Genomic DNA, 12,293 nt, shown 5'->3' with positions numbered 1-12,293 from the left:
AAAGCTAATATATTTCATATGAAAGTAATGGAGATTCACCTGAAATGCAGTTCCTCTTAAAGATATTATAATATTGACTCTTTCAGGGAGTAGCTGTGCCTTTGCAGTAACTTCACACACATTAGCTTTGCGGCTAGAATGGCTAATCCCAAACAACACGTGAATATACACATTTTCAGCACAGGCCCGCATCTGGCAATCTGGTGAGATTTTATAAACTGTAGGGTTCTTTCAATTTTTTAAAAATAATAGATGGCAAACACTATTATTTCTGCAATGAAAAATTGCTGTTGTCAGCTACCAGCATGATGGCAACACAACTGCTCAAATATGACATTCTATTCCATTGCTTTACTTGCTCGTACCTAACTGATTTATAAGCTGTTTTTCTTTGCTTTTGAAAAGAAAGGCATGAGTCACAGAAGGAAAATAATAGGTTATTGGGGGTAATTAGTACCAGTCGGGTTTTGCAACTGCTGCCATGACCTCTAGGAGTTTGTAGAAGGACTTTTTAATACAAAATAACTGCAAGTTTTGATATTTGAAGAGGTGAAAGAAATACACAGGTAGAAAGGATGAAGTATCAGCATTATCTGCATTTCACTGAGAACCTAAAAAAAAAGCAGCAATTGTATCTGTATGGAAAGCCCAAAGGAATACCACCCCATTAAAGACATAGAAAATGCTAGCATCTACCACAGGAGTCCCTGTTTTTCTACACTGCATTAAACCCCTGATGGGAAATAAATCACACTGACACGAGGCCACATAACGTGCAGGTTTCTTCAACCTTCCTTCACAGGGACGCTAAGCTGACAAAGACTATTTTCTTCTACAAAATCTGGGCTGACAAAACTGGGAGGGGCTACACTAGGCTAAATAAGGAATTTTGGTTCCCTTCCACAGTAAATCTTTGGGGAAAAAGGAGAATTACTCTTCAGACACATACAGAACATTACTCACAAACACTGCAGAAGATAATCTGGAGAGCAGGCAACAATACAGTGAGCTTTTCTTGTGCAAGCACATTCTTGGGCATGACTTTGCCCAAGATAAAGCATAACCAACGTACTAGTCTGTCTACCGGGATATAAATCCTAACACAAATACAGACACACACACGCCTACATGGCAGAGCTGAAGGAGAGTGGGACTTGCTTCAATCAGTCCTATTCGGGATCTAAAATCACATGTGCACTAGACACTCAAAGGTTCAGCTCCAGGCAGCCCCTGTTTGTCTTTCATGTGACAAAAACACATGCAAAAATACAGAATGAGGCTTTTTCTGATAATGTTAAAAAAATGAGCCAAGGGTGTCTGCTTTCTAATTGCGAGATGTGTTACTGTGGGAACGAATCGGCTCACACAAATCATTGCTTCACCTTAGCTGCAAAACAAACACAGTCGTTTGAGATTTTCAGAGTACATTCCCCTTCTACAGATGTTTTGACATTAGCAGCTGGATGCAATCACCGATCAGCATCTAGATCGGACTTCCTGCAGCAGTCAATGGGGAAGATGAAAAAAACTTACACAAGCGACCAAAATTACTCAGTTTGGAGGGCTCTTACACACACTTAGCCAGCAGAAGTTATTAGGTCCAGGCTTTAAGAACTAGAGGCATATAATTTCATCTTGGATTGCACATTTCTTCCACAGTTTGTTTTACCATTGGTCTGAACGTCATTTGGCTTTCTTTTCTTTAATATTCTACTATGCTTCCTTGACAAATAGGCACTTTTATGATTAGTTTAGTTCAGTTTAGTTGGACCGAAATGTAACAGGCAAAACCCCCATTGACTTTAAAATTGAACAACAGCTTTAGGATTATTTTTCCAGAAGATTAGATCAAAGTTGGCTGTAGTCATGCACATCTTTTTCTCCTTAATTCCTTTTTCAAATCTTCAACATCTGTACAGAATATGGGTGGACCTCCATCATTTTCAATGGGATTGAAGCCTATTGCTTCTGTTTATAGGACTCATTTTTGATGTAAAGGGTTCTGGGAAAACTACAATGCAGCTGTACAGAAAATAAAATGGTTGTTCAGCGTGGGGACAGACCATGCTCACAGCAAAGCAGGGAATTCCACCACGCACACACATACATGCAATGAATCAGCTTTAGACTTAGAGGCAAATTTTGCCCTCTGTTACTCTGCTAAGGACTCAAATTTAAAGCTCTGGAAAAATCAGAATTGTAAGATCTTCCAGGTGTCACAGAGCAGTGCCACACAGCCACTGCCTCACAGCAAATCAGGGGCTCTCTGGGCCATGAGGACAGGCTTGATGAGGTAAAAAGGAATGTAGGGGCTGTAGGAAGAAGTCTGTCACAATCAACTCTCGTGCTGAAACAGAGAAGCCACATCATCATGTTACCTATGGTACTGTCCCAGAACTCTCTCCCAAAACACAAACTGCTGTTACCCTCAGCTTCCCAATCCACTGCTATTCCTTGGCTGGCAGACACAGAATGATTGGCTGGGAGCTCCCAGGATAACAGGTATGTGACTTCATACGCTGCAAGATGACTGTTGCAACAGTAATATTGGCTTGAAGTAACAGAATTCCTTACACTGAAATAGATGACACTTGACTAGATCAAAGAAAACAATCAAATCCTACATTTCTCAATTTCAGTCCAATAACACATAAATGTTACTGAGGCCGGTCTACTCCCTCAGGAAATGTTTAGCGGACTCAAACGCTGGAAATTATGTAACAGCACTATCTTTTGGATATTACATTATCAACTGTTACTTCATTTATTGATTCAGCTAAAGAAAACCACTCTGCAGTTTGCTTTGGATCCACGAGAAATTAGTTTGGGAATGCACTCCTTAGCTCCAAGCTGGCATGCTTATGTGGAAACTCAGTTTAAGAGAGGGCTGTTGGAGTGAAAGGATGTATAAGGATACAACCAAGTAAGCGTAGAGCAAAAGACATGCATAAAAGCTGTAGGCATCCATCTCTACGGTGAAAGGAATGTTTTTGAAGGAAGATCACTTTCCAGGCTCATTTTCCATCACTCTCCCCAATGTCAGAGAGAGACTGATCAGCTCTCCTCAGAGATATATAGATGCTCTCTGCACTGTATCTTTCCCTGTCCAGAGCCATGCGGCATCCTGCCCTCTTTCCGATTTCCTGATGCACTTGCCTGAGTGATGGCGATAGGGTCGTGTTCCTAAGTGGCATCTGCTGCCCAGCGCCCCAGACACACAATGGGCAGCTTCTGCCTAGAACAGAATTCTTCTGGCAGCCAAGTCAATGAAGCACCAACTCTTAACATTTCAATCAAAGAAAGGAGATGGCCTGTGACTAAAGAGCTACGTCACTGTCAACTTCAGTCTTCCAATAGCAATCTCTTGATTATTCCTCTGTATTCGTACAGCGTAAGAACTTGTATTGCAGATAAAACTTAAACAAGCCCAAATCAGTAAGATGATCCACATACAACTAAACAGAGGTGCTTGGTGCTACATCAACAAAAAGAGTATGTGAATGTCTGAGAGCAATGCCATTAGCCCTTTTGCTACCAGTGAAAATACTTTATTTTTAGATATAATGATGTAATAAAATCAGGAAAGCTGACTGGATTGTGCTACAATATAGTTCAATTTGGACAGTTTTTTTGTTTTGGTTTGGTTTGGTTTTTTTAACTGCTGTCTTTGAATGGAGTTACTAGATGCCTTTGTGAAAAAAAGTAGTGTAACTCTCTGTCTATAAGGAATGCAACACAGGATTGACCAACAGCAAAGATTACAGTTTATCTAACCAGACTTGATATCAAATACTAAGTAAAAGTTTCTAATTAAATCAAGGATCTTCATGTATGTCTCTTTTTTTAGTATACATTGGTACTGAAGCTTTCTGCACTGACATACCATATAGATCTGTATTTCTTAGCTCTATAGTGTTTGTTCTTACAGCAGCCAATCAACCAGAAATGCATACACGGAGTCCAAAACATTTTCTTGTTGATTTTTCAAATTAATCTTTTGGGGCTTTTGTGTGAGCAGATACCACATGCTTCCTTATAATCACTGTATTTCATTCATTCATGTTTAAAGACCAAATGTTTTAATCAAACTTTGTTTAAAATCTTCTGATGAAAACAAATACATGAAGAATCAATGGTAGCCCTTGAATTAACAATAAATGCGACTGAAAAACTAATGATAAACAAGTAATTGCCATTCATGGAGGGCAGCTGCAAAAGTTTTGTCCCAGTATGTTAATCAACAAAGTGAAGCAAACAAATCATTTTTGCTTAAGCATGCAAACAGTATAGTAAATGGTGAAAAAGAAGTAGATGATGTTGGTGGTGTTACACAGACGGATTTGGATCACTCACAAATGTGGACTTACCTAAATCACATGCATTTTAAGACTGGTGAATGCAAGATGATAGATCCAGAAACAAATAATATATGTCACCCAAGTCACCCTGAAAGGGACTTAAAATTATATACAGCTTTTAGAGCATGTCCTCCTGGAAGCACTAGGTAGCCAGGAGTGTTAATGGAATACATATATATTTTGGCAGAAGAAAAATGCTGAATACTCAACAGGATTAGAGGAAAAAATAGGGAGTCTTTACATAATACTATGCAAACTACTGCCAGGTGAAATGTTCAATTCTAGACTGAAATTCACTCTCCAAAAGAAAAGCTGCCAAAACTTGCAAAGAGTTCGACAAGTCTGAAATGCATGCATTATCATGACAGACTTTAACAGTCTGATCTTCAATTACAGAAAAAAAAGAAAAAAAAAGTGCTTGAGAGGTGACTTAAAAGTGACTTCCCTGTATTTAATTGGGAAAAAAGGATTTCTGACAACAGAAGGAATTTTACTGTATCAGGGAAATATGTAAGAAGGTGCAATCGCTGGGAACTGGAGTCAGGCAAACTGATGAGAAATGAGACACATTTTCCTCTGACTGTGAACAGTGAACCCTTCGGAACAATCTGTCTGTAGATGTAATGGAGTAATACTCATTTGATACTGTTAAAATGAGGAGTTTATGCCTTCCCATAAAACACTCACTTTTAAAACCTTACAGGGTTTAAAACAGTGACTACTGGGCAGATTGCACGGCCTGTATTATTCAGCAGTGCAGACCAATGGCCATAGCCATCTCTCTGACCTCAAAATTACTGAAATGCTAGTAAGTACACTCAGAAACATTTGGAAACCGGGGATTCAGAGAGAGCGGAGATACCATTGCTTGGAAGCAGGCCAAAAGCTTAACGAGACACTGCGAACCAGCATGACCACATTTTGGTCCCATATTTCCATATGGGTTAGGGCTGGGAAAGACATGGAGATTTGTTTAGAGACTGTTTGTTCTAGCTAAATTGTTTCCAGGATCTAGTTATAAGTATTTAGAAAACCCTTTCATTAGCTAAGAATAGAAAGTAATCCACACAACTACAATAAATAACATTTTTTTAGGTTCATGTAAAACAGCTCTGGGTACTCCCATCTTCATCTGGCCTCTTGCTTAAGGAATTAGTCATACCTGGCCTCTCGACTACAGCCCCGTTGTAACTAAACCAAAATTTATCACATAGAGCACAGTGAAAAAAATCTGACCATTAATAAGGAGCTGAAGTTTGTGGACAGCAGTAGATTTTACATATTTAGCTGCTGTTGCTAAATATTAAGAATATAACACAGAAATATAACATATAACGTTATTAGATATTATATATTAATAGATAAAATGCAGAAATATATGTTAGTGTAGATATATATAAAAAAATAACAGAAATATTACACATTAAGAATAAAAGGCTTTCTGCAGTTTCCAGTCTTCTGCAAAATTAAAAGTCTATTTGCTTTTGTTAACTCCCCACATAGCTTTCACCCACACTTCAGACTCTGATTGTTCACTTGCCATGTACCATAATTTCCTGTCATTTAAACCACTCAGTCGTATTTTCATCTTCAGGGCTCCCTCTGAATAGCCCAAAAGCATCAGCAAAACTGTGTACAGCTGATCCTCTCCTCACATCAGTGGACGTCTCCAGCTGTCTTTCAAAGGTTTTACCTTTCCTGTAAGGCATTTCTGGTTGTCCTTCATATTCTGGTGTCCAAGCATGAACCATTGAAACCGATGGTGTCTAAATGACTTAAAATATTTTAAAATCCCACTTGGATCCCTCATCATATTTAAGCTTTCAAATCTGAGTATTTGTATGCTAATTTCTGTATGAATCCCCACAGAAAAATGCAAAAACTAATAGGGAAACTTTCTCCCGATAGTGCTTCTATAAAATTTCACCTGAAATGTTACAGTTTATATGAGATTGCTATACATTTCCAGCAAGATCAAGATTGGCTGTGGAGGTAAAACTCTTATATTGGTTCCCAGTACTAGCTGCCACATGAGAGCCTCATCTTTTTAAAATCTGTCAAAAGGCTGCTTTTGAAATTACACAACTGTGTCAAGAATAAAGTTAAGAAATAAGTAATGGAGCTGTCAGAAGATCTTACAGTATAATTAAGTTGCAGAAAATTGAAGGCACTGAAATCTTTCTCACGACTGCATGGCCAAACAGTGGAGCAATGCAAATAATTGCTATTTACAATCCCGTAACGAAGGACAGCCATTTACTGTGAAGAGCTAAAAATCCTCCATAAAACAGAGTTTAGAAATTAAGCAGATTTTCATAAATTTTGATAATTCCATAAAAACATTTTGATATCAGATGCAAAGCCAAATTTTGTGAGATCTCTGTAAGTGAAAAGCACCATGCAGAAATTACTGTATGAAAAAACAGTTTCCTTCATACAAAACTCAAGAGTTTTAACCCACTATATGATCCAGATTGACTAATTTTTACAGCTGGAGGCTTGATATAAAACCAAGGTAATCTAATACTACCAGGTTTAAATATATGAATTTTAAGTGACTATGGCTAGAAATACCATTTTTTCATTAACTTGTCAGAATACTCCAGATAAAGAAGTGTTTCAGGCCCATCCATCAGGGTTTCTCCAATGACCTGGAAGAAATTAGCCTATATGCTTCTTATATAAAGCATGATGTCAAATCACAATATCAGTTCTCCGAAGAGTAAAATTCTTAAAGGTAGATGTAAATGTGCTGTTTCGTCAGTGCAATGAACTCCTAAGATAACTTTGTAATCAGATGGATAATGCTTGATTAATAATTATTCAGGAAATAAAATCCAAAACAAATTCCTCCTCCTCTACTCTTTCCCAAGCTAGAACTTGAAATATACATGATGGAAAGAAGTTTTATAAAATGGTATATTATGTATTTTATATATTACATATTTTATATTATGTATAAAATATTTTTCTTCGGAAGAGGCTGGAATTCTTCTGCTGGTACTGCATGTAGGGAAAAACGAGCAAAGGCCCAGACTGACCGGTTTCTTCAGACAAAACAATCTCCATAGATAGGCAGGAATTTCCTTGTACAGGGAATTAAAGTGACACCAAAGGGGAAGCGCAATTGGAAAGAATAAGAACAAGGTGGATTCGTAAATCTAATTGAAGGTCGGGATAACTCAGAGACTTCAGTCACCTCCAAACCTTGGAAGAACCTTGCACCGAAATATTTAAACTTGAAGAAATTCTAGTACAAGGCCTGCAAAAATCTGCCTGCTTCTTCACCTGCATTAACAAAGGCAGAGACTAATATTATGACTTCTATAGGTACCTTTGCAAGTACTCCCACTAGTTGAGGACAGTTATCAATATGAACATGACATCAGCAAAGAACTCAGGTTTCTGATTATAATACAACTGCAATGAAGACCAAGTGGACCAAAACGACAGTACTTCCTTCAAAATACATAAAAGAGCATGTACCCAGATGAGTTGCAAAATTAAAATTATTGCCCTGTAATGTGCAGATATTTCTTAAATAAATTTGGCAGTACCTGCATTGCAAGAATTTTATTTTCCTTTGTGTGCGCACATTTGAATGCATTTTCTGCCAGCTGGGTAAGAAGGGCTTACCTCCTCTGGCTTTTCCCCATGGTTGGAGAGAGCTGTATGAATGCATCTTTCACTCCAGTGCCATGAGTTTTTAAGAGTCTACATTTTTAAAGGTTGTAAAGTCATCTAGGATATGCAAATAAAAGTGCTATGAAGGAACAGCGTCTCAGTTGTTAATATGCTGTCAGATTATGAAACATTATCAACAGGTAGGACATCTCAAAATGGGTGTTAGTGGCAAGAGAAACACGGGGAACTGCTGCAGCACAACGCAGCAGCCCAGCATTCCATTATCTGTCTGCTGGTGATCATACGGTGACTGCAAAGTCTTGCACCACATGAAGTGATACTAAATAGGAGACACGACCAAAGATCACACGACAAGAACATATCTGGGGCTAAATGACGTTGGAACAACAGCGGTGGCAACTAGCTTGTGGCTACCCTGCCAGCTCCTGAAACAGCACCAGGACAGTTTCAAGCCCAAGATGATGTTCAGGCTGGCTTGTGCCACACCAGAGCCTCCTTTCCTGAAGTGCAGAACACCCGCAGTTTCCTCTGATTTCAGGTGGTGTAGATGGTACTCATCGCTTCTGAAAACAAAGCATTATGCGTGAGCAAACATACTCTGAAGAAGCAGATGTGCCACAAATCCAAAAATGCCACCAATTACACAAGCCCTGCGAGTTTCCTTTGGAGCAGAGTTTGAAGTGTGCAGCTTTATAGGGAGATGTTTAAATACCTCCAGCAACTACAGAACAGGAATAGAGAGAAGAAAATAAAAATGCCACCCTCACTCCTGTCAGTCTCGCAGTATTTTAGTCATCCAAACAACATGGGTGGTGCTCACTCTCTCCATGCTATCCAGCAGGTAAAGAAACAAGCCGCAGCAGTTTCAATAGGACAAATCATTTTACATTTGGACAAGATGATTTCACAAAAAAGGTGGATTTCTGAAACTGTGACTGAGGAAGTGTTTCTATCATGTTATTGAAGGAAAAAAAAAAAAAAAAATAATCAGAGGAGGGAATTGCATTGCTACCAACAGAGAAAACAGAATAGCGTGATACTAAAAGCACATTGCTTTAGTGGTTTCACAGAATAAAAATTGATTTAAAGTAACATTTGTCTAAAATGCACAGAAATATAGATTAAATATAAACACAACTGTCTGTGGTAAAAGCAATAGCAGCTAGTATGAAATAACCCACTAGTTAGTTTTTAATGAAGTGCTCTATTTTGTGCACTCTTGGAGTTAAGAGCTGGGTCTCTGTGTGCAAGTGGTTATATTGGAGGGACTGAAGAGCTACAGCTTAGCCCTCTGCAACTGACAACTAAATAAGGAGGGTTTTAATTTATCTGGAACACAAACATTTTACATGCATTAGGGTTATATTAGAGCTGCAGGTATTACAGGGTTCTCGGTATTTGGGGTGATCCTTTTTTTTTAAAGGACAAACACCAGTATAAGGTGAGAACTATCAAAACCAAAACTAACTCTTACATGATAAATTCTGTCAGGTTGCACCATTTTTTAGAGTCCACTTTCTTCATCATCTCTTCAAAGGATTTTCCACAGGCAGGCAACTTTTCTAACATGAGAGATTCATTGCAGAGATTAGTCTGTTGACATGCACCTAGGTAAAATCAGAAAGCGCCTTAAATCTGAAACATTGAAATAGAAGAAGCACGAACACATCACTCACATACTCCTTCACATAATTCTGCTTGACACTTACATTGTTGTAAACCTAACATTCAACTTTCTAAACAATTTTAGAAAATATAAAAAATATACCTCTATGCAAATTTATTACAAACATAACAGTATAAAATACTATAGGTTACCATATATAGTATCATCTTTTAGACCTAGCATAAAGGAACCTACCTGGTCAATTTTCTAATCTTACATAGCTTCTACTCATACTAACTTATTACTGCCCATTTGAATTTTTAGTTAAAAGCTAACTGTAGTTACTGATCACAACTTCAGTGTAGAAGGCAGTTCTCAAGTTTACACAGATGCTTCCCGTTCAACTAACTATATGACTGTAAAAGTACTTCATCAGAAACATTTGTATATCATCAGCTAAAGGGTTTGAATTCCCACAGGCACAATTAACCTTTTTCTTTAGTATATCCACTAAAGATTTATCTACCATTATCAGATGTTGACATTACAACAGACAGCTATTTGCAAATAAAGAGTTAACCTTGACTTGAGCAAGCCTGTATCTTTTGCAACCTGTTATGGTAACTCCACAGTATTTAGAGTCATTTAGAGTCAAAGTCAAAGGTTTTTCTCATCCAGCCCATGACTACACTGGAATACAAATACAGTATTTTGTTATTTCTTATAAAACTAAAATTCTGAAAAAATTCTACACCAACTAACTAAAGCATTTGGTTATGGTAAGACTGAAACATTTTGGTTTGATTTAGTTAAATGTGTCTTGCTTTACATTTACAATTGCCACTATTTTGATTGTTCTTCTATAAACAAAATTCATACATTTTGTACACCATTAAAAATTACCAGTAAGTATATGTATGTCAACATATTTAATACAAATGCCTAAATTAAATTAGTCAGAAAAAAACAAAACAAAACAAAACAGTGTGATTTCTTCTCTTTACAGCAGCAAAAACCTGAGAAAAGGATTTACCTGAAAAAAACTGCAATCCTAACAAACACGTGAGGCAACCCTCCCGAGAACTTGGGAGAAACAGCTTATTTTAAGAATAAAGCCAAGAAGAACAGACCAATTTGTCCTTTTTTTAATCGTAGAAAAAGGAAGTCTAAATGGAATCAGGTCTGGCACGTTTTTCTTCTGAACCTACATTTTCACCGAGACCCTATTTACAACAGGGAGAGGAGGTATTTCTTTTCCTTCTATTAGTTATGTTGTGAGCAGGATCCCATCGTTGCTGCCAAGAGTCGGTGGTTGTAATTTTTGCGTGGTGACAGCCAAACACATGGCTAGGGGAGGCGAGGTGAGGCCAAGGGTGGGCGAGCCTTCGCTTGACGAGCCCCGAGGCACGGCCCCCTCTCAACCGGGCACCGCTCCTTACCACGGCGTCCAAAAAAACCTAAGGCAAGATGACCGATTTCAGGCTTCACGTCACGACCCAGCCGTCACTCAGAAAGCTGAACGTCTCCACTCTAAAACAGGGCACGTGATTGCAAAGCAGGAGCGCGCACTAAGCGCCTTGCCGGCGGAAGGGATGGCTCCCGTGGCACCTGGGCAGGAGCGCCCCGCAACTTCCCTGCGGAGCTGGGCAGGCCACGGACTCGGTGACGCCACATGCCAAACAAGAGGCAGCCATCGTGTCAGATCAAAGAAATATTTTGCTTTCACAAACTTTCCAAGAGCATCAGGCCCGTAACTGGACAGCCCATCCCGCACCTGAGACCCCAGGCCTACTGCTTCATACAGACCACCAACCTCTCCAGGCGTACGGCTGACTTCCTGGGACCTGACCCTACCTCCATCGTCATGTCTGACCATCAGAGCTCAGAGCGGATTCATCCGTGCCAGAAAAAAGTCAGAACCACAAGTACTCACTGGTGATTGAAATGGTGAAAGTTACAAAAAAAGGAACAGCATAATTTTGTCCTTGGGAAGTTAACATGGACCCTGCCTATTTAAGCATTCCTCTCAATTCATCTGGCAGCTGCAGCAGTTATAAATTACACTTTCCACAGCTAGATCTGCAGATGAACACTAAAGCTGGGCAGAATTCAAAACCAGATACGAAAATTGCATAGCTGGCAACTGAAATCCTGCACTGATGCTTTGACAAAAGTTAAGCAAAACTGCCTTCACTGGAAGGGTGTTCTAAATAGTCAGCTATCACTTGATTTATAGCCCTGTAAATCCAACAGAGTACAAGTTTCGCCTCCATTACATCATGTGCGCTGACAGTTTACTCCAGCCCCTTCCCAGAAGGTTTTTCAAATGGATTTTCCATGGCCTTGGTGTTTTTGGTTGGCTCTTTAGAACTTCAGTTTTGCAGGGTTACAGAAAAAGCCCTGATAGAGTCATCTAACAGGAACAATCTGATGACACGAGTTCCTGCCTAAATCCCTGGCCAAAGGAGCTCAAAATGATGAAAAATTCTACAATTTTACCATCACTATTGAGACTGACCTTTACAAAACACTGAAACGCTCTCTGTGTTCATACAGCTGATGGATAAGACCAGTTGAAAAAAAAAATGTATGACACTTAACTAACCGAAAAGAAATAGGATGGAAGCGCTTCTCAAATGGCTGCCATTAACAATACAGCAACAGAAGTTTGAATTTTAGAAGTA

At 38.9% G+C, this 12,293-nt stretch overlaps 1 protein-coding gene across 1 annotated transcript in view; it reads right to left on the bottom strand.

Annotated features, from left to right (window-relative positions):
• The window catches only part of RAMP3 (receptor activity modifying protein 3), a 54,929-nt gene that overhangs the window by 24,747 nt on the left and 17,889 nt on the right, over window positions 1-12,293 (bottom strand). Inside the window, exon 3 of the mRNA XM_042806784.1 lies at window positions 9,478-9,610. Within this exon, the coding sequence (XP_042662718.1) occupies window positions 9,478-9,610 (133 nt within the window). The remainder of the gene's footprint in view (window positions 1-9,477; window positions 9,611-12,293) is intronic.

Source organism: Tyto alba, unplaced genomic scaffold, assembly GCF_018691265.1.
Source record: "Tyto alba isolate M040663 unplaced genomic scaffold, T.alba_DEE_v4.0 Super-Scaffold_48, whole genome shotgun sequence".
NCBI lineage: Eukaryota > Metazoa > Chordata > Aves > Strigiformes > Tytonidae > Tyto > Tyto alba.
The sequence above is the reverse complement of the archived record's forward strand: the minus strand, read 5'-3'. Positions and strand labels throughout refer to the sequence as shown.